A 24,382-nucleotide genomic window follows, 5' to 3' on the forward strand; every position below is an offset into this window, starting at 1 on the left:
ATTTTTTAGGAGGTTACTGTATTTTGGCCAATTTCCACTTTGGTTACAATTTTTCAATTTGTATCAAAGCGGTCATCAAAAATCAATTTCATTTCAACGAGCGGTCACTCTTGGTTTTCCGGCCAAATTTATTTGATGTGGCAGCCGGAGATGCCACACCAAATTAAATTACTCTTTTCTTGACACCCAGCTGGACTGGACATGTTAGCTTCGTTCCACGTCATATTAACTAATTTACTCATCATACATAGTCAGCTGCACAGTCATCATCTTCATTTAGGAATAGCAATGGGTAGGGTATGCCAAAACCCTTACTCATACCCATAACCCCTATCTCATATCCGTACCCTTATCCATACCCTCCAGGGTACAAAAAATCATACCCTTACTCTTTTACCCGCAGTGTACGGGTATATCCGCTGGGTACCCACTTACCCGTTGTTCAAAATATCAAATTAATATAAATATAAATATAAATATAAATAATAATAATAATAATATAATTTTTAAACAGATGTCCATAAATTCAAAATTAAAAGGTGATATATATTTTATTTATGTTAAATTATATAATCACATAAAAGTTATATGTAACAAATTAATTTATACTAAATAAGAAGTTTGTTGATTTTTATTGGCTTCTATTTAGGACTCAATGGTAACTCTACATTTTTTTTTGTTTATGTTTAATTATCTTGGTTTTTGTTTTAAATTTTTTCATAAATCTATTATTTATATTTTATATAGTTTCAAATTTTATAAATTTCTAGTGAGATTTTGAATATAAAAAACATTATAAGTAGTTCTCATAATCAATTGAATTTTTTTATTAGTATCTTACTTTTCAGGATGTTTTTATAATTTATAGAATAAATTATTATGACATTATTTTTTATATTTATTTTATAATGTTTAATTGTTTTTAATTTAATTGCGATTCTTAATATTTATATCCAAAAAAATATTATGCTATATCAAATATAAATATAAAACTTAAATAAAATCCAAAATAATATATTAAGTGAAAATTTAAAGTATTATTTTCAAATTAATCACAATGAAAATGTATCTTGGGTAAATTGTGGGTAAATGTTTAACTTAATAAAAAATTATATATATATAAGGGTAAGGGTACGGGTACGGGTAAAACTCGTACCCTCTTCAACTAGTAAGAGTACTGGTAGGGTAAGTGCATATCCTTACCCGACCCTGCTCACTCAAAAAATAACAGGTAATACCCTTATCCAACCCGTCCCGCTTAAAAAGGGTAATACCCTCTTTGACCGGGTACGGGTATACACATCGGGTAGGGTATAAATTGCCATCTCTATCTTCATCTCGCCCCTCTTTCAACTTTTCTATTTTCAGCTAAGCTAGGGGAAGAGAATTAGTGGAGGTCTACCGTTTCTGCTATCAATTCACGGCTTTTCCACAAGTCGACGGGGGAACGAAGTGAAGGATTGGAAAAGATCGTAGAACTTGGCACCTAGGGCATCGTCAGATGGAGTTGGAAGCTAGGGCATGGTTAGAAGGAGTTCTCAGGGAATGCTTGTATAAGTGATTTTTGAGTCTTTTTTTCATGACTGTATAACCCACCCGGTCTTCATAGGAAGGTGGAAGAGAATGGGCATTGAATATGCAGTAAGGATGAAGTTTTGAAAGCAATCATAATTTTTTTTTGTGCTCAAGATTGAGCTATGAGAATAGTGTGTAATTATACATGTACAAGAAAAGTTCCATAGATGAGTTGCTGTAGATTCAAAGTCTCGAAATGAATTTAAGTAAAAGTCGTGAATATTGCAAGTTTATACCATTGTATTGCTATTCTAAATATTGGGAAAAAAAGCACCATAACTCAACCATAATAATGGGGAAGATTACATTATAATTCGAATCCGTTAATACTATAACAAAATTGGATGCATACAAGTAGTTTCATTGGTTTAGAATGCTAGTTTGACAAAGTTAACAAATAGGTAACCTGGATAATTTTTAATCAATTGAGATATGTAACAAAGAGAAGATGACACTGTTTTTCAAAACTTAAGTTAAAGCTGCTAGGTCTCCACTGTAGTGGTCCATACACAATTTTAAAACAAAAACATGCAGCACAATGCAACATCACCCACTTTAATAAAGTCATCTTTATGGAAATTCCACATAGCCTGTGTGGATCCTTGGGACGTGAAAGCCGCACGGCCGAATGATAAAAATCTAAAAAAATACACCTTAAAATCGTTTCTAAACACTTTCTAAACATGCATAGGCCATCTAATCACAAAAACGAAGCAACATTCACCATTTTAATCAATTAAAATCAAGTGTGGCGAAGAGAAGAGAGAAAGAAGGTTTACCAACGAGATGAAAGTAGAAACTTTGAAATCAGCAGGAAAACACGAGTAGAGCCCCTCTAAATCAATGGTGCAAGGTCGGGATAGTGAATACGAGTACTCTCTGAGTGATTGGAAGTGTGGAGATGAAGAAACGCAAATAGATTTTAAAGAAACCCGCGCCTCCTGATGTTCTATATATCCACACGGGCGTGTGGAAATTACCTACGCCAGTGTGACTCCACAAGGCAACGTCACAAGGATAGACACACGCCCCTGTGTGCTCTTGGGATAACACTCTTAACCTTTGAATGCAACCACACGGGCATGTGGAAATCACCCACACCCGTGTGCCTGACCCACAGGGTACCCACATGCCCATGTGGTTTTTCTGTCCAACCGAGAAAAAGTTCTAAGTATTTCACAAGCCCGTGTGGAAATTCCACACGGGCATATGGATCTTAATAGGGTTACTCACAGGGGCACTCACACGCCCCTGCATTTTCTCAGGATGGACAGAGAGCTCTCTGTAGAGTTCCACACAGGCGTGTGGAAAGTACCCACGCCCGTGTGTTTGTCACAAGGTCATCCACAGGGGTAGACGCACGCCCCTGTGTATTCTCGGGATAGATCTCTAAGTCTCTGTAAAGAAACACACGCCCGTGTGGAATTTAACACATGATAAGTGCTTGTGTATTAGTAATACTAAGTATTCTTTTCTTGCATTGAGCATTACTTTTATTAGATTTTAACACTAATACATGTGTATTTGTGTTACTTTGGTGCATGTAGGGTTGTGGAGACAAATATGTAAGAAAGAAGCTAATGTAGATCATGAATGCACTATTTGATGAAATCTTTGAAGAAACAAATGCAAAGACACAAGTTGGGCTCAAAGATACGAGAATGTATGCCAACCTGCATGTATACAAGCAATTACAATGAGTTGGAGGGGCACGAAGGCAGTCACATTTGCATATCCCGACTTGTGCAATAATATCAAGATCTTCACCAATGATGCCTTTTATTAAAGAAGAGACGCGATCTATGGCATAAACGTGTGCCCGTTTATGTTGCCTCAATGAAAAGTGTGAATCGGGAGTGTTTTTGGCCATGTACTATAGTAGTTACTGTTCACAGCCCGCAGAAAATAAGAATTCCAGAGAATCCGCACGCTCATGTGGAATTTCCACAGGGGCGTGTGGAAATTCCACAGGGCCGTGTGGATGCCTGATTCTAGCATATTTAAAGCCACGATTCAGCTCGATTTCAGGATCTGTCTTTCCGTCTTTTCTCCAACTCTTGACAGGTTTGTGGCTAGGGTTTAGAGAGGTATTGGCAAAGCTTTTGGAGTGGTTCTACGGCTTCGACACCGCATTTCTCTTGGAAGATAGCTATTAGGGGAGCTTTCGTCAGTACCGATCCGGCGAGGTGTGCCCTAGGCTTGATGAGAGGACCTTTGGAGAGGACGAGGCTACTCAACAAGACCATCAACATTACTATCGAGGGGGTTTTCCTATGGATTACTTTTTATACTTTCGATTTTACTATTGATTGTATCTTACTCCATGGAGAGCTAAACCCCTAGTGGGTATGTAGATTTGTGAACCCTATGATGTATCTGTTTCATTTACCTTTTATTATGGTTTCCTTAATTGATGTTTTAATTGAGTTCCAATCTTGAATGCTTGTTGAATGATTTCTCCCTTAGAGTGATACTAGGGTTGAGAGTTCACATTGGTAATCCTTGTGAGTGAGTGACATACCACAAGGGTTAGATAAAGCTAGATTGGAGAGGGTCGAAAGGATGAGTCGAGAGGTAGCGGAGCGTCCCCTTTCCCCTCGGTGTGATTTATTTTACCTCCACGTTCCAAGAGTTCTTTGCGGTCATAATAGAGTGAAGGGTTAAGGGATGAACTCCGCTGGGGCTTAGTTGCGTGAGCAACATAGCGAAGCGTTGAAGTGACTTTAACACCTTGGGTTTAATTGTGACTAGGGGGCTTTCGCATAGAAAAAAGGGTTAGATCTACATATAGGAATAGGGTTTATCACTTGGAATCCCTAGAGCTTCTTGCAACTTTACACAGTGTGAGGTGTTGAGACTGGTTGATTTCTCTACGGGGCATAATGTAGAGTTAGTCACGGTTGACCTTAGGTTTTGCACCGTGTATTTAAGGATGTCCACGACTTATTAAGCATTAGTTAGGAAGTATAATAGTTTGTTTTGCACTTGAAGCAATAATCTTAGGAGGAACAATATCCGAGTACCCCACTTTTATCGATTGTTTTTCCTCTCATTTTATTTTGCCTCTCTTTCTTATTTTCTTTAGTTTATTTGAATCGATCTTTATCCACACCATCATTGTTTCATTTCTACTTAGTTAAGTAGTAATCTTGGTGTTTCTATTCCTTATTCCCTGTGGATACGATACCCCACTCACCTGGGATTTATTACTTCGACAAACCCGTTTACTTGCGGGTCATACACAAGGGATGTGTCAAGTTTTTGGCGCCATTACTGGGGAATAGGCGTTTTAGAAATACTTTGCACTTTGCTATTATAGCTATTTACCATTCATTCTATTTTACATTTCCTTATTTTATCATCGTTATGATTTGTTTTTCATTCTTTTGGTGCAACTCCAAGTTATGACCCGAGAGAACTCTTCGACATTGGTTGAAGGAGATCCTGAACTTGAACGTACACTCAGAAGAAGTGGGAAAGAACCTGTGCAAGAACTTGCTATAGTAAATTGCAACAATACCTGCTATAGTACCCACCAAAATACTCCCAAATCCACACTTTTCATTGAGGCAAGATAAACGGGCACACGTCTATGTCGTAGATCACATCATTTCTTAAACAAAATGCCATATTGGTGAAGATCTTACTAACATTGCACAAGTCAGAATGTGCAAATGTGACTGCTTTTGTGTCCCTCCAAACCATGTAATTGCTTGAGCACATAGAGATTGGCACACATTCATGTATCTTTGATTACGACTTGTGTCTTCATATTTGTTCACTCCAGGACTTCATCAACAAAGTATAATCGCGATCTACTTTAGCTTCTTTCTTTCATATTTGGCTTTACAACCCTTTATGCAAGAAAGTTCATAAATACACATGTATTAGTGCTAAAATCTGATAAAAGTAATGCTCATTGTAAGAAAAGAATACTTCATATTACTAATACACAAGCACTTATTAGTCATGAATAAAATAAATCCAAAAAACCCAAGGATTCATACACCCAAGCATCAAACAAGAGTTTAGCTCCTCATGGAGCAACGCATTCTACAAACAATAATAAGCATCAAATACATTAAAGAAAGCAAATAAACTCCCTCCAAATCCATGGTTAAAGCTCCACCTACTGGCCCTCCAATGACCGAATGACGATTCACCGGTGAAAGCTTGAGAAGGCCAAATGACGCTTCCCAAAAACCTTCTGGTGATGTAGATGATGGTGTAGTCGAATGTGAGTGATGCCGGAACCTCCCCTTGGCCGGATCTAGTCTCTAAGAAAACCATAGCCCCAAGCTCCTCCTTCCTTCTCCAAGAAAACCCAAAAGATAGATGATAACCCTTTGGCCAAAATAACTTAAAAAGGGTGAAATCGGGCAACTCCAAGGCAGTGGGTTTTTTTCTAGAGATTCCCACGGCCGTGGGCCTTTCTGTCATTTTTCCTCTTTTATGCTATAGTATCATGCTACAGTGTTAAAGCTATAATACCAGCTGCAGTGAATCTGCTATAGTACTATACACAAATAAGGCTCTAAATCATGCCCGCATGAACTCAATGGTTGTGTGGTTGGTGTTGTGGTTTTCTCCAGGCAAATCTTCTGCTTAAAAACCCTAAAAATGCTCTAAATCACCAACTCTACTCTTGTGGGGCCCACGCACACCCTAGCTGTGCAAATGAACAAAAAGATACCAAATAAGCACAAACAACTAATAAAAGATATGCTCAAACCATGTATAATATCAACTTAAAACATGTACAGACAAGCACATATCAACAATCTTAGGATAATGTCTTGTGATGCATTTTCTTATTAAGTCTCTTTTTTTATCCTAATCATGAGTTGTGTCATAATCATCTCATTAAGAGTACCTATGCCTTTGGTCCTAGCTTCCAAGATCTAGTTGTTAAAGCATTCACATAAATTATTAAGCAACATGTCACATTTAAATTTGGATTTGAAATGTGACCTTCTCTAGTGTACAAGGGCAATATTTTTCATGAAAGTGTATGCCTTCTCTGACTTATCCATGAGTGCTTCCATTTCCAGATTAAATGTACGGATATAACTACTCCTAGAACAGGCCCATAATTGATCCTTTGGCCCTTTGCCTCTAAATCTTCCTCTAAAATTTGTATGTATAGGCCTTACGTAAAACTTGTGTTCACTATGAGGAAATACTTCCTCGATTGCATTTAGAAGGCCCTATGGGGTAATTTATGTTTTGTAAAAAAGATCCAATACCCAGCAAACAAACACAATAAAAAGTAAAAACAACAAAGAAAAACAAGATAATACGGAAAGATGTAAGTATAGTTATGAAATGACACAAAATGGCATTAAATTAAACACTTACCTTCTGCTTGTCACTCATGAATGCCTAGTGATGCGAGTTGCATATCTCCAAGTCTTTAGCCAAAAGTTCTAGAAACCAAACCCAATCATGGTAGTTCTCCCTGTCTACTACTGCCTATGCTACTAGGTAGATGCAGTGGTTCGCATCAATGCCAACAGCTATAAAGGAACTGACCTCCATAATGTCCGTTTAAGAAACAACCATCCACGGATATTACCTAGTCTATAGACTACCAGGAATCCTGCTCTGAGTCGGGAGAAGCACACATACATTGCTGAGAACACACCCTCATTGCATTTAAATTTTATTGTCAATTGTGGGTGTATCCTGAGCAATTAAAACCTGTAGTCATATAGCCTACTCATTTTGGGTGTGCTCATCCCCATCAAGCAGTCTAATTCCTAGCAGGTAAAAAACTAGAAAAAAAAACTCACTGTTATAAACACCATACTGCATTTAGGTTGCATGCAAATCAAAAGACTCAAGATAACTTAATAAACAGGGGAAAACTCATTGTTATACCTTAAGGCAATACTTTTAGCCCTCCATGCTTTTAATCTGGATATTACAACCTCGTGATTTGTTTTGACAGCCTGCATTATGCCTCCAAGCTTCCAAGATGGGTCTAGTATAAACTATTCTAGATAATGCTCTGCTATCCATTGAGCATGACATGCCTTATATTATGGTCCCTTGTGCATTCATGTTTCAGATATCAAGCTTTGATTTGAATAGTATTCTTGTCCTTTAGCATTGGAGAAGCCCACAGGTAAAATGGATACCCCTTTCTGCAATATGCCTTACATTTGACCATACTATTATGACTAAAATTCATCACAACCCTATTTTTTAGCCCATAATTTTTCACTGCTTGATTGAATTTTGAAAAACTCCTAAACTTCAACCCTATGTGAAAATGGGGATCCTTCATATCTGCCTCTCTGAATTCAGGATATCTGGCCTTGGGTAGATTTATCTCATCCCTCATCAGTTGTGGAACATGACTGTAGATCATTAGATGCAGCATAGTCAGTGAGGACCACCTCCTCATCAACATCTTCTTCTCTATCAATTTCCTCCAAGACATCTTCCTCAGGTCCATCAGCATAACCTTCATTACTAGCAACTCCACCATCATCCTCTTCACTATCCAAAATATAGTTAGAGTTATGAATATCACTCCCATTGGCTTCCTCATCTTCATGATCTTCATCTACATGGTCCTGCACACCTTCAATGCCTACATCTTCTTCAGGATCTTTATTGAAATGATCAACTTGTTCTGATTCATGTTCCTGTACATCTACATTACCTTCTTTTTCTTCAAGATCTTCATCAAATGGATCAACTTCTTCTGATTCATGTTCTTACACAGTTTCATTCACTTCTTTTTCTTCAGTATCTTTATCTAAATGATTAGATTGTTGTACTTGGACCTCCTACACAACTTCATTGTCTTCCTTTTCTTTAGTATCTTCATGTAAATGAATAGATTGTCATAATTTAACCTCCTGGACATTTTCATTAGTTTTCTGTAAATGACCAGATTTTATTGAATGGAGGAGGTCCTCGACACCTTCACTAGATTCATCTTCATTAGATGGTTCATCAGCATCTTTATCAGCCTCTTCATTACCTTCTTCATCTCTAAAATCTTCAATAACCTCATCTACACTTGCAATATGTCTAGATTTCTTCTCACCACTAGGACCATCTATCTTACATACCTTCACATAAATACTTATATGCCTACTCTGGCCAACATTTGAAGCCATTATAATGACATCTAAATCACTTTTTATTTCTCTCATGCCACTCTTGCTTTCATAGAACCAAAAACTGTATCCCTCGTATAAATACTCAACTCATTGGCCATATGTTCAAGCTCCAATCTGGATAAGAAATCACCATCACAGAAGTCTACAACACCTGTCATCCTATTACTCATTCCTATTTTGAATGCCATCCATCCCATAGAACATGTATATTCAGAAATATTTAGCAATTGGTACTGAATAATATCAATGCAAAGGGTGTTAAAAAATTCATTATATAATAATAACACTAAAAAAATTATTTTGACCTCATCAATTCAAAGGGCTACAAAACTATCAACTATTCACAACACCCCTTGCATGTGAAGCGCAAGTGCACGGGTTTGTCGAAGTCATAAATCCTAGGTGAGTGGGTATCGTATCCACATGGAGTAGGGAATCAAAATACAAAGATTGCTATCTAACTAAGGGAAGACGGAATAATGATTTTGTTGATAAAATGTAATGAAAGTAAGAATAAAAGAAACAAGAAAGAGAGAAGCACAAATAGATAAGAGGTAAGGCAATCGATAGAAGTGGGGCACTCGGATATTGTTCCACCTAGGACAATTGCTTCAAGTGCAAAATCAACTATTATATCTCCTAATTGAAAGCTTAATGAGTCGTGGAAATCCTTAAACACACGGTCCCAAATCTAAGGTCAACCGTGACTAACTCTACACTATATTCCAGCGGAGAAATCTATCAATCTCTATATATACGTCAAACTATGTAGAGTTGCAAGACACTCTTGGGATTCCAAGTGATAAACCCTGTTCCAATGCATAAATCTAACCCTTTGGTCCAGGCGAAAGACCGCTAGTCGCAATTAAGCCCTAGGTGTTAAAGTCACTTCAACGCTTCACTCTGTCACCTGTGCAACTAAGCCCCAGCGGAGGTCATCCCTTAGCCCATTCACTCTACTATGACCACAAAGAACTCTTAGAACATGGAGATATGATAAATCATATCGGAGGGAAAGGGACGATCCGCTACCTCTTACTCACTCTCTAGACCCTCTCCAATCTTGCAATGTCTAACCCTCATGGCGTGTCACTCACTCACAAACGTTACCAATGTATACTCTCAACCCTAGTGTCACTCTAAGTGAGAAATCATGCAACAAGCATTCAAGATTAAAACTAAATTAAAGACATCAATTAAGGAAAACATTATAGAAGATTAATGAAATAAATACATCCTAGGATTCACAAATCCAAGTACCCACTAGGGGTTTAGCTCTCCATGGAGCTAGTTACAATCAACAATGAAATCGAATGTAAAAACAAGTAATCCATAGAAAAAACCCCCTTAGTATTCGTGTCGATGGTCTTGTGGAGTACCCTCGTCTTCTCCAAAGGAGCCCTTGTCCGGCCTAGGCACACTTCGCCGGATCGATGCCGACGAAAGCTCCCCCAATAACCTTCTTCCAAGAGGAGCATGGTGTCAAATCTATAGAATCACTCCAAAGACTTTCCAAAAGCCTCTCAAAATCCTAGCCGATAGCCTCCCAAAAGATAGAGAAAAGTTGGAGAGAAGTGTGAAAAGGGTCTCTAAAAATCTAAAAATTGGGCTAAATCGCGGTTAAAATAGGGCTGGAATCGGGCATCCACACGCCCCTGTGGATTCTCCACATGGGCCTATGGAATTTCCATACGGACGTGGGGAATTTCCACATGCCCATGTAGATTCTCTGGAAACCTGATTTTCGGCCGACTGTGAACAGTAACAGCTACAATGTATTGCTGCAGTAACCTGCTACAGTACTCTGCCAAACCACTCCCAATTCCACACTTCTCATCGAGGAAACATAAACGGGCACACGTTTATGCTGTAGATCACGTCGCTTCTTCAATAAACAGGTTTCATTGGTGAAGATCTTGCTATCATTGCACAAGTCGGGATACACAAATGTGACTGCCTTCGTGCCCTCCAACTGATTGTAATGGCTTGAATACATGGAGGTTGGCATACATTCACGTATCTTAGATCCCCAATTGTCTCTTCGCGTTTGTTTCCTTCCAAGATTCCACTAAATAGTGTGTTCACGATCTACTTTTGGCTTTTTTTCTTAATACTTAACTCCAAAACCCTACATGCGTAAAAGAACACAAATACACATGTATTAGGGCTTAAAGCCTAATAAGAGTAATGCTCATCATAAGAAAAGAATACTTCGCATTCTTAATACATAAGCACTTATCAATGTCACCAACATGCAAATTCACAAACGGAAGACCGATAATGATGATCATGACCGAGATCACCATCAGCTGTAGCCCCAATCTGTGGAAATCCTCAAGAAACCTTCACGAGACAAGCTCTACTTCTTTAGCTCCATTACTGCTGATGGGCTTCCAACAAGAAGGGTGATGACTCCCTTTTCCATTTTCAGTCCTCTAACAAGATCCAGATTCATAATGACAACTGCGCCACCACCACCTTCGAGACCAAAATGGATTTTTCCTGTGATGCCAGTGCAATTAGCGAGCGCATCTTAAAACAAGCCAATGAAGCTCTCAAGGGTAAGAGTAAAGACACAGGGGATGATGAGAAGCTCTATAAAGGTATTTATGGATACACTGACTACAAGGCTGGTTTTTAGAGAGAACAAACAGTGGCATGGTCCACTTCTGGCATCTGCGCACATTCGAACATCAGTGAGGTTTAATTACCAGCCCGATATTTGCAAAGATTACAAGGAGACTAGGTACTGTCAGTTTGGGGATTCTCGTAAGTTCATGCATGATCACGGGGATTATAAATCTAGATGGTAGCTTGAGAAGGAATGGGAGGAGTTTGAGAAGGCTAGGAAGAAAGGATTTGGCAATGGGGGTGTGGTTGGTGGCCGTGTGGATGCTGATGATGATGCTTGGGCTGCTGCTATTGATGATGATGATGATGTTGATGGGGATGAGTTGCCTTTTGCATGTTATATTTGTCTGCAGACATTTAATGATCTAGTGGTGACCAAGTGCAAGCATTATTTTTGCTATCATTGTGATCTAAAAGTGAGTTTTTTTTCATGTGGTTTTGGTACTTTAATTTGTTGGATTTCTTTGGAATATACTTCTAAAATTATTTTAATTTGGTTCCTAGTGAAAAATAATATATGTAGTTTTTAATGTTTTGGCTAACCATATCACCCTATGAATTAAAAATACGTTTGTATTTCTTTTAGTACAAATAATTCAGTTTACCCTAATTTGCATCTTATTTTGCAGCATCACTCGAAAAACATGAAGTGTTTCATGTGCAAAAACCAACACTTGGCATCTTCAACACTGGACATGAAATCAAGAAGGAGATTGCTGAATAGAAGGAGAACTTTAGCCATTTTTTGAAGCTTAACACTGAAGAAAATTATATTGCATTTTATTTTTAATGTCAAATGGAAAACTATAACAGAGAATTCGTTAAAAATAGTAAAAATTTGCCATCTGATCACACCTTGTTGTACTTGTTGGTAGTCTTTTTATTTAATCTTTGCCAAATATTTTCATCCCCTCAAATGTGTGAACATGTGCTTTTTTTAATTAATTAATTTTTACTTCATGTTGTTTCCTCCTATGTATGAGTACATTATTTTCCAGCATCTCACTAGTGAAAATAATTATATGTTAATTGGTATTTAATCATTAATTGTTATCTCTACATTTCAATATTTGAATTCTTTGATGGTGTTAGAAGAGGGATGTTAAGTGTGATTAAGGAACTGGAGAAGAGATGAATAAGAGAAAGTGGAGTACTGATGTTTAAAATACTCATTGACCCGTAATACAAACCATTCTCTCATATATAAAGAGGAGACTTGACCCAAAAAGCAGTCAACCTGACATGCTATGAAAAGTCAAACCTAACATAGATAAATATAAGACTTGATAGCTACTATAACCATAACATAGGATAAAACAACTAACCATTCTCATGCAACTCATGTACATGGCATTCTAATACTCAGCTTCTCTAATAACCATTGTGTACTCTGAGTAGTCTTCAACACACTCCCATACTCATAGATTTGTTTAACTCCAAGTCTCTCGGTAAGGTAAACATGCTTCTTAACAGTTAGTGCTTTGGTAAGAATATCAGCTTCTTGTTCATCAGTGCTGCAGTGGAGAAGTTTAATTATTTCATCGGTAATTAACCCTCGAATAAAATGGAACCGAGTGTCGATGTTCTTAGTCTGGCCATGTAGGCCGGATTTTTGGCAATTGCTATGGCAGACTTGTTATCACAGTAAATAACAGTTGCTTCCAATTGTTTCTCATTCATGTCCTCTAGAAGTCATCTCATCCACATAGCTTGGTAGGTAGCCGAAGTCGCAGAGACATACTCAGCTTTGGTGCTCGATAACGTCGTGATTTCTTGCTTCTTTCAACACCATACAGTAGCAGTCGAGCCAAGGTTAAACACCCAGGAAGTTGTGCTTTTTTTATCATCAATAGACCCATCCCAATCACTGTCCATATAGCCTTCTTGTTTCAAATTATCAGTACACTTATATAACAGCCTGAAGTTTATAATAACAGTAATGTGGTACATAATACGCTTCACTGCACCGAGGTGGTGCATTGAGGAACAATGCATATACTGGACTACAACTGAGATAGTGTACATGAGGTCTGGACGAGTGTGTGTGAGGTATGGTAGACTTCCCACAAGCTTCCTATTCTTATCAGCATCTGTTTCTCCAGAACCATCATCAAGGCTAAGTTTTTCATTAAGATTCATGGGACTTTGTTCAATTTTGCATTCAAGCATGTTAGCCGTGCGTGGAAAATTCTCAGCATATTTCCTTTGAGACACAAAGATGAAATCCTTGCCTTGCTTCACTTCTAAGCCTAAGAAATATTTAAGAAGTCCAAGATCAGACATTTCAAACTTTATCATTACAGTTTCTTTAAAGTCTATCAACATCTCCAGAGACGACCCCATACAGATAATATCATCCATGTAGATACATGGAGGAGAAGATGAGTGGAACCTTGAGATTTTTTATAAAGAGTGGGTTCATTTGCACTTCGTTTGAACTTGACCTTAAGGAAGCATAGGTGTACTTTGCTGTACCAAGCTCGAGGCACTTGCCGTATAACGTACAAGGCTTTTCAGAGCTTATAGACCTTCATTTCCTCCCCTTGAGTGATAAAGCCTTGAGGTTGAGAGACATACACTTTGTCATGTAATTCGCCATTTAAGAAAGTAGATTTCACATCGAGTTAGTAGATTGGCCACGCTTCATGTGTACTGATAGCAAAAATGATGTGTATGGTCTCCATACAAACCACTGGTGCAAAAACCACATCAAAATTGACATCTTCTCTTTGAGTGTAGCCCTTAGTCACCAGACTAGCCTTTCTCTTGTGTAGGACTCTATCAGTATCATACTTAGAATTATAGATCCACTTGAGTCCTAAGCTCGCTTCCCACTCGGTAAATTAACCAGTTCCCATGTCTAGTTTCGTTCAATTGCTTTCATATATTCTATCATGGCCATTTGCCACTAAAAATCATCAACAGCTTCTTCATAAGTGACAGGATCTGAAGCTGCGATAGCAAAGGAACATGAGTTGTAGATATATGTGATAGAGCAAAACTTGGCGGAAGATTGGCAAGAAGAGTTGTCACTGATGATAGTGGTAGGCAGATTGGTGGTGTTGTCTGAGGAGGCATTGCTTTCATTGACTGAAGATGAAGTAGATGCATTGGACATTTCTCCTGGTGTGGTAACAACTACAAAATGAGGTGCTGAGTTGGATGGAGGCAAAGTAGGCTAATCCCATGCAAGATTTTTAAAAAACTCTCATTTTTGCTAATAGACACCTTTCTAGTTGATGGGTCAAACATCTTATAAGCCTTTATGTCTTCATGGTAACCTATCAATACACACCGTTTCATTTTGGAGTCAAATTTTTGGCGAAGATGTGAGTCAATTAACATGTGACCCACACACCCAAACACACGCAGATGTCCAATTGATGGATTTTTTCCCTTGAGAGCCTCGTATGAGGTTTTACCTTTGACCGCTTTTGGTTGGAGAGCGATTCAGAAATGGTGACAGTAGCAGCCGTTGCTTTGGCCCACAAGTTTATAAGAAGATTCATCTCCTAAAGCATCGATCGCGCCATCTCTACCACCGTTTGGTTTTTCCTTTTCGGTGACATCGTTGTGTTCAAGTGTATAAGAAACCATGAAATGGTGAAGAATGCCATGAGATTCACAATATGTGATGAACTCCCGAGAGAGAAACTCCCCTGCTGGGTTAGTTCTAAGAGCTTTCAATGAGAAACCAAGCTTTTTCTCTTGCATCAGTTTGAACACCATGAAGAGCTCCAAGGCTTCAGACATCCTTTGCATGAAATAAACTGAGCTATATCGACAGTAATCGTCAGTGAGAAGAAACATTTACCTATTCCCTCCCATGGATGGCACTTGCATTGGTCCTACCAGGTTTCCATCCACAAGTTCAAGAGGAGTAGCTGCCTGCCGTGGTGATTTTTTTGGAAATGAGTGACGAGTTTGTTTCCGCGAAGCACATGCTTCACTGGGATGCTCTAGCTCACAGGAAGTAATGTCAGGTAGATCCTGACAAGTTTGTAACTGAGCCAAAAACTGCAAGCTTCTCACGTTCAAATGACCAAATCTCCTATGCCTGAGTTTGAGCTCATCATCTGTGTTATAAATAGCATTTGCCAAAGTAATGTTCCCAACATCAAGTGGAAATAATTGATGCGCAGTCATGCACACTCGTGCCAGAATTTTGCTGTTGAGCTTGCCTGTGATGGTGCACTCATCTCGGGAGAAGTTGAGATCATATCCACCTGTCATCAATTGACCAACACTAAGTAGGTTGTGCACCAACTGAGGCACATATAGAATGCTTGCAAGTTTACACACATTGCCTTCCTTTGATACAATCTGAACTACTTCAACATCAGTAACCTTGAGCTTCGTATTATTGCCTAGTCAAACCATCTTTTGTGAGGTGTACTCTAATGTTTCAAACAACTCCTTTGCTCCGGGCATGTGGTTAAAACAACCACTATCAATGAACCAAGTTTCATTGTTGGTTCCTTCATCATCTTGAGTAGCCATAAATAGTGCACCTTCTTCAATTTCTTCCTTACTTCTTATGTCTTCATTTTCTAGAGTGGCCATAAAAACCATCCCTTCTTCACTTTCTTCTCCCTCTTTAGCTTTTTCTTCAGTGAAATTTGCTTCATTGTACCAGCACTGGGATTTAGTGTGCCCATATTTTTTTACAAATGTAGCATTGAACTGGAGATTATTGTTTATGTTTAGCATCTTCTTCCCCAAAACTTTGTTGTTTTTGTTTGGAGTCCTCTAGTTTGTACATGGGTGTTGAGGTCCTACCTCTGCCTTTACCTCAAAAGTGACCATGAAAGAAGCCACGACCCCGGCTTCAGCCTCCACAAATGCTAATGTCTCCAAATTCGTTAATCATAGCTTGAAGGGGTGCTACCTCTTCTCTTGATGACAAGGCAAGTATTGTTTCATGTTCCTTAAGAGAACTACGAAGCTCATCAACTATGAGCTTTCCAAGATCCTTGGCTTCTATGATGGAAGACACAATGTGCTTGAAGTTTGGACTGAGGCTTCTCATAATTTTGCCAACAATCGCCGTTACATGCATTCATTCACTGAGAACTCTTAATTGATAGACAACCTCCAAGACTCTAGTTATATAGTCTTGACCTTTTCACCATTCTTCATTCTCAGGGTTTCCGACTTAGACTTGAGGGAATAAAGTTTCACTGAGAGAATTTTAGAGCATTCTTGATACTCTGTTTGCAGTATATCCCATGCTTGCTTTGCGGTTTCAGCTTCTATGATGCGTATAAGGATCTTCTCATCTACACCTTGTTGAATAAGATACAGGGCACTTGCATCTACATCTCTTCTCTTTTCAACAGCTTCTTCATCTCCATCCTCACTAAAACCATTCTCTACAATGTTCCACAATCGTTTGGAATAAAACATAGTCTTCATTTTGAGGCTCCACATGCTAAAGTTTTCTCCTTTAAAAACAGGGACACTGGTCGGAGTCGAGCTGGTTTCGACAAAGCTGTCCATAACTCTGACACCACTGATGGTGTTAGAAAAGAAATGTTAAGTGTAATCAAGGAACTAAAGAAGAGAAGAGTAAAACAAAGTAGAGTGCTGATGTTCAAAATACTCATTGACTAGTAATACAAACAATTCTCTCATATATAAAGAGAGACCTGACCCAAAAAGAAGTCAACTTGACATGCTATGAATAGTGAACCTAACATAGATAAATATAAGACTTGATAGCTACTGTAACCATAACAATTGATAAAACAACTAAGCATTCTTATGCAACTCACGTACATGACCTCTTAATACTCATCTTCTCTAATAACCATTGTGTACTCTGAGTAGTCTTCAACATTCTTCCTGATTGACATCAAATGGGGTTTTTCATATCCAAGAGAGACTAATTTCCAAAAGGTAAGTTCTTTTTTGCTCATCATTTTGGAGAGATATGGTATCAGTGGCTATATTATTGATGAACAAATTGTTGATATAATACGTTATGGTTGAAGGCTAGTTGCACATTCGAAAAGGTGGGTTGCAGATCTACTCGATGAGGGTTATTTTTCTACTGACTTAAAGATGGATGCATTTGAAGGAAATTATGTTAATTATGCTCCATTTCTCCATACAGATTAATATATATCATGCAGATGATGTATTACCTACATGCAACAAATGATATTTCTCCAACTTTAAGGGACATAACAAATCTATTAAATGAGGAAAACAGCAGGTTGCCAATTGCATCTTCCATGTCGAAGGTAACAACAATGCAAGAGGAAATAGTGGATAAAATCCAAACTGATATCAATGAGAAGGCCTGTGAATTTGAGCCATGGAACTTTAATCAAGAGGATGATCACACGAGTGTAATCGATGACAACTCCACCAATGTAGAACAATGCTTTACTTGTCACCAAGAGGTTGCTAGCAATCAAGGATCACACATACAAAGAATAGATCAGAGAATAAGCAAAGAATAGAACAATCAGACAAAGAAGAAGAACAGTAACTTCACACATCAGACATTCATCCCATTCCATCAGTACTCACACACACACACACACACACCCACCTTCATTACTTACTGTCAGTCCACCATACATAGCCTTTTAATAAAGGCTAACTACAAACATTGACTATTGACTCAATTAACTAAATAAGGTTAAGTCTAACCTGCTTACAAAACAACAATACAAGTGCCTTGAACTAACACAACTATACCTGATGATTAAATCCTGGCCCTACAATTTAATCCTCTGATTCCCTCCAAAATTAACTAACATAACTACCTGACTTTGTCTAAACTGAACACTAGTGTTAGACTTTCAAGCTTCAAACTTCAGCAACTGATTCTCTGCAACCTTCATTCATTCCAACATTTCTCTCTCTTGATTGAAGGCTGCAAATTCCTAGTTGACCTTTGAGCCTACAGAATTTCTTGGCCTCCAAACATTTTGTGACAATGTCAACTAATTGATCTTCAGTATTACAAAAATACAATTGAATTGTGTCTTCTGTCACAAGCTCTCGAATGAAGTGAAACTTCACATCAATATGTTTTGTTCTTCAATGTAGCACTGGATTCTTTGCTATTGCAATGCATGATTTGTTATCACACCGAATTCCAATTTGTTCATTGCTCTTCGCACCACAGTTTGATAAATCCTTTTGAGCCATAAACTTTGACAACAAGTACTACACAAGGCCACATACTCTTCTTCTGTTGAAGAGAGTGTAACTATGTCTTGTTTTTTGGATATCCAAGAAACAATTCCAAATCCTATTGTGAATGGTGCTCCTGTGGTGCTTTTTCTATCAACTAAACTTCCACCCCAATAACTGTCTGAATAACACATTAACTGACAATTGTTTCCTTTCTCATAATAAATTCCAAAATCAGTAGTACCTGCAAGATATCTGAGAATCTCTTTTGCTACTCCAAATTGGTTCTTTGTGGGTTGATGCATGAATCTAGATAGTAGAATGACTAGGAAAGCAATGTCAGGTCTAGACTGTGTCACATAAATTAGCTTTCCAATTAATTTCCTGAATCCAGTAATGTCTGCAGATTTAGCTTCTTCAAACAGACTTATTTTTGAGCTAGGACTTAGTGGAGTGATAGAGGGTCTGCAATTCATCATATTATAGTTCCTTAAGAGGTCTTCAACATACGTTTTCTGTGATATATGAATTCCATATTCATTCTGCATGATTTCCTGTCCTAGAAAATATGACATCAAGCCTAAATCATTCATTTCAAAAGTGTTCTGCATGTCTTCTTTGAATTTAGTTGTCACTTCCAATGAAGACCCCATATAAATCACATCATCCACATAGATGCACACTAGCAGAATTTCTTCTTTGTCACCAACTTTTGTATACAATGTATGTTCAGTGAGACTTCTCTTGAACCCTTGCTTCTGTAGATAGGCATCAAATTTTCCATACCAAGCTCTTGGAGCTTGCTTTAGTCCATAGAGAGCTTTGTGTAATTTATAGACCATTTGTTCCCGGCCTTGAATTTCAAACCCCTTGGGTTGCTCAACATAAACTTCTTCTTCAATTTCACCATTTAAAAATGCTGACTTGATGTCCAATTGGAAAATTGGCCAATTTTTGTATGTTGCTAATGCAATAAGAAGTTTGATTGTGTCCATTCCCACTACAAGAGCAAAAATTTCTTCTTAATCCACTCCATATTCTTAAGTGTAGCATTTAGCTACTAATCTGGCTTTACATTTATCAAGTTCACCATTAACTTTATATTTTCTTTTGAAAATCCACTTTACTCCAATCATTTTCTTTCTTGCTGGAAGATGAGTCAGTTCCCAAGTATTGTTTCTTTTAATTGCAGATATCTCAGCCTTCATTGTTTCTCTCCACTCAGGAATTTTGTGTGCCTCTTCAAATGTTACTAGATCAAAAACTGTCAATGCAAAAGAATAGTTTTCATAAATTTCCCTCAGGGATCTAACTCTAGCATGTGGAGTTGCTTCATTATCACTGTTGCTTGTGACATTCTAAGTTTCAGTGTTTGAATTGTCTGTAAAAACAGTGACTCTTCTGTCATTATTTACTGCTGTATCACAACCTGAATTGTTGCCAGGAATTTCAGCTACAACAACTGAATTTTTTCCAGAATAATTACCAATGATAGGAGAGCTTGGTGGAACAACTCTATGATCATCTGAATTGTTTGAATTCCATTCCCAACATTTATGTTCATCAAAATTAATGTCCATGCTAATAACAATTTTACTTGTAAGGGGATCAAACAATCTTTAAGCCTTAGAATCAATACAGTAACCCATAAATATGCATTTTTGAGCTCTACAATCAAGCTTTTGTATGGTCTAAACTGGAATTTATGAATATGCAATGCATCCAAAGCTTCTTAAATGTGATACATTAGGTTTGACTTTAGACCATGGTTCAAGTGATGTTCTGTTTATGACAGCTTTAGTAGGAGATAAATTTGATAAATATACTGCTGTAGAATTAGCTTCAACCCAGAAACTAATTGGAAGTTGTTTACTATTTAAAATGCTTCTGGCTCTTTCTACAAGGGTTCTATTTCTATTCTCAGTAACACCATTTTGCTGAGGGGAATAAGGGGCTGTAAATTCATGCTTGGTCCCATAATTTTCACAGAACACTTTAAATTGATTGGACATGTATTCTTCCCCGCAATCTGTTCTCAAAACTTTTAATTTTTGATTTGATTGCCTTTCAACTAGAGCCAAAAATTTTTGGAAATAAGTAAAAATTTCATGTTTATTTTTAATGAAGTAAACCTAGCTCATTCTACTGAAATCATTAATGAACAGTAAGAAATACCTGGCTCCTCCAAGAGAATTTACTTGCATAGGGCCACATACATCTGACTGTACTAGTTGCAACCTTTCTTTTGTTCTCCAAGACCTTCCATAGATGAATGGTTGTCGAGGCAATTTACCATATATGCAAGGTTCACAGCTTGTAACCAGCTTTATCTTAGGCAGACCAATTACCATCTATTTCTAATTTAGAAATTAAAGACTTTGATAATTCAAGTGACCGAATCTGTCATTCCATAGTAGGGAGCTTTCTTCCTCTGACATTACAACATGTGAGTGTCCAATTTGAGAGAATTCCACTGGAAATAGATTATTTTTGTTTTGAATTATCACCATCACTTGATCACTAGTCTTACTATCAATTACATTACACTTTCCATTGCCAAATACTAATTGATAACGATTTGTGACTAGTTGACCCACACTAAGAAGATTGTGAGCCAAACTAGGTACAAATTGAACATTGTGAATCAGTCTAGTTTTACCATTTTCTATATTCACCATCACTGAGCTCCTTCCTACAACTTGTATTTCTTTATTATCACCCAATTTCACCACATGTCTTTGTTTCTCATTCAAGCTGTAGAACCATTCCCCACTTCCTGTCATATAACCTGAGCACCCGCTGTCAAGAAGCCAAACTGAAGGCACTGATAATTCTGTTTCATTATATACCATGAACAGACTTCCAAAATCATCACTTGCTTTTTTAACACTAGTTAGAACTTGAACCTTCTTCCATGTTTCTGTCTTTATACCAGCAATCTGACTGTATGTGACCAAATTTCTTAGAATGGTAACATTGCACATTTCTTAAATTGCCTCTTGTAGGTCTTTGAATTGATGTTTGAGTGCTTTGCTCTGAATAAATTCTACATAATTTCCTTCAACATTTGGAGTATCATAAAGCAAATCTACCTCTATCTCTACCTCTATAATTACTCCTGCCTCTTCCTCTGAAGAACTTCCTTCCCCTGCCACGAGTAGAATACCAATTTTGATTGTTCATTGGCTCTTCTTTTATAGCAAGTGCCTTTTCTTCTGAATTGATGACAACGCCCCTTGCGTATGCCCCATAAGTGCACGGGTTTGTTGAGTAATAAATCCCAGGTGAGCAGGGTATCGCATCCACAGGGAATATTGAGTAAAAATACTTAAATTGCTACTTAACCACATGAAAGTGAACAACGATAGTGTTGATAAAATATAAGAAAACAAAGATAAAAAGAAACAAGAATGAGAGGTAAAAGTAAGTGAGAGGTAAGGCAATCGATAGAAGTGGGTACTCGGGCAACGCTCCCCCTAGGATTAACGTTTCAAGTGCAAGACCAACTATTATACTTCCTAATCAATGCTCAATGAGTCATGGAAATCCTTAAGCACATTGTCCCAAATGTAAGGTCAACCGTGACTAACTCTACACTATGTCCCGGCGAAGAAATCGCTCAGTCCAAACACCTCACACTATGTAAAGTTGCATGGAGTTATAGGGAATCCAAGTGATAAACCCTCTTCCTATGTATAGACCTAACCCTTTGGTCCAGGCAAAAGGCCCCTAGTCACATCAAGCCCCAGACACTAGAGCCACTCCAACGCTTCACTCTGTTGCTCATGCGACTAAGCCCCAGCGAAGTTCATCCTCTAGAACTTCACTCTATTATGACCGCAAAGAACTCAAGGAAAATGGATGTAGGATAAATCACACAAGAGGGGAAAGGGGACGCTCCACTACCTCTCGACTCACCCTCTCAACCCTCTCCAATCAAGCAATGTCTGACCCTCATTGTGTGTCACTCATCTATAATGGTAACCACGATGAACTCTCAACCCTAGTGGCACTCTAGGGGAGAAATCATTCCACAAGCACTAAAGATTGGAACACAATTGAAACATCAATTAAGGAAAGCATAATAAAAGATCAATAAAATAATAGCATCCTAGGGTTTACAAAATCCAAGTGCCCACTAGGGGATTTAGCTGTTCATGGAACACAATACTAACAATAATGAAATCGAAAGTAAAAACAAGTGTTCTATAAGAAAACTGCCTCGGTAGTCGTGTCGATGGTATTGTGGAGTGATAAATGCTTGTGTGATATGAATGCGAAAGCACTCTTTCCTTATGTTGAGCATTACTTTTCTCAGGTTTTTACATTAATATGTGTGTTTTTATGTTACTTTTATACAGGTATGGTTGTGAGGCTGAGTATGAAGGAAATAGGACAATGTGGATCATAATGCACCTATTTTGGAGGAGATCTTGCTAAGGTTCAAAGGCGAAGACATAGGACGGTGTGAGATGCTAGAGTGTCATGCCAACCTCCTCGCATTCGAGTGAGTACATCCATTTGGAGGGGCACAAAAGGCGGTTACACTCGAACATTCCGTCTTATGCATATAAGAGCAGGGAGCTCCACCAACATATATATCATTAAAGAAGCAAGTGATTCACGGCGTGAGCGTGTGCCCGTTTGTGTTACCCGATGGAAGTATGGAATTGGGAAGTTATTCGAGACGAGAGCGTAGCAACACCGTAGCAGACCTTTGTTCACGCCGGCCGAGAAACCGGAGAAGCAGAGAATACACAGGGCGTGTGGAAATTCCACTGCCCGTGTGGAAAATCTGACGGGTCGCGTGTACCGTGACACGCCCGTGGAGTCGCTCGATTCAGACCCTATTTAAAACCGATTCACCCACGATTTTTGGTATTGTTTTTCTCCATCTTTTTCCCCCAACTTGCGAGAGGGCTTGGCTAGGGGTTTTCGAGGGGTATTGGCCAAGGTTTTGGAGAGGTTCTCTGGCTCGACATCGTGATTCCATTAGGAAGAAGGTTGGTAGAGAGCTTCGATCGGGCGTATCCTATCTCGGGACGAAGGAATCCTTGTACGACGAGTAGAGGACTTTCCACAAGACCATTGACACGACCATCGAGGGGGTTTCTTTATGGATTCATTGATTTTACATTCGATTTCTTTGATTGTACTTAGCTCCATGGAGAGCTAAACCCCTAGTGGGTACTTGGGTGATTGTGATCCCTAGGATGTATTCGCTTCATTGAACTTCTTTATTATGCTTTCAATAAATTGATGTTTATTGTGAGTTCCAACCCTTGAATCCGTGATTGTATGAACATTTCCCCTAGAGTGACACTAGGGTTGAGAGTTCTTGTTGGTAACCTTGTGAGTGGTGACACACCACGGCGTTAGACAAAAGCAAGGTTGGAGAGGGTTGAGAGGGATGAGTCGAGGAGTGCAGGGAGGCGTCCCCTTTCCCCTACGACGTGATAGATTCTACCTCCGTTCCTCGAGTTCTTTGCGGCCATAATAGAGTGAATGGTCTAAGGGATGAACCTCCAGCAGGGGGCCCTAGTTGCGCGTGCAATGGGAGTGAAGCGTTGAGGTGATCTTAGTATCTAGGGGCTTAATTGTGGCTAGGGATCTTCCACTGGACCAAAGGGTTAGGTCTAAATCTAGGAAGAGATTTATCACTTGGAATCCCTAGAGCTCATTGCAATTCTATGCGAGTGCGAGGTGTTGAGATTGTTCGATTTCTCCTCCGGGACATGTATAGAGTTAGGCATAGTTGACCTTAGATTTGGGACTATGTATGCAAGGATTTCCACGACTCACCATTGCATTGATTAGGAAGCATAATAGAGAGTTCTTGCACTTGAAGCGATTATCCTAGGTGAAGCATCATTCGAGTACCCCATCTTTAT

The 24,382-nt window shown here is 38.5% G+C and overlaps 1 protein-coding gene and 1 pseudogene across 1 annotated transcript; one reads left to right on the forward strand and one right to left on the reverse strand.

The window, feature by feature from the left end:
• Positions 1-8,957: 8,957 nt before the first annotated feature.
• LOC120263156 lies at positions 8,958-12,066 on the forward strand (annotated as a pseudogene).
• Positions 12,067-13,124: 1,058 nt separating this feature from the next.
• Positions 13,125-13,703, reverse strand: LOC120263157 (uncharacterized mitochondrial protein AtMg00810-like). The gene has a single exon (XM_039271048.1). The coding sequence runs from the start codon at positions 13,701-13,703 to the stop codon at positions 13,125-13,127; it is 579 nt and encodes a 192-aa protein (XP_039126982.1).
• Between the last annotated feature and the right edge of the window lie 10,679 nt (positions 13,704-24,382).

Source organism: Dioscorea cayenensis, chromosome 6 (genome assembly GCF_009730915.1).
Source record: "Dioscorea cayenensis subsp. rotundata cultivar TDr96_F1 chromosome 6, TDr96_F1_v2_PseudoChromosome.rev07_lg8_w22 25.fasta, whole genome shotgun sequence".
Taxonomy (NCBI): Eukaryota; Viridiplantae; Streptophyta; class Magnoliopsida; order Dioscoreales; family Dioscoreaceae; genus Dioscorea; species Dioscorea cayenensis.

Coding starts and splice junctions, on each gene's coding strand:
- LOC120263157 (XM_039271048.1), bottom strand. CDS start 13,703: ATGGATGATATTATCTGTATGGGGTCGTCTCTGGAGATGTTGATAGAC.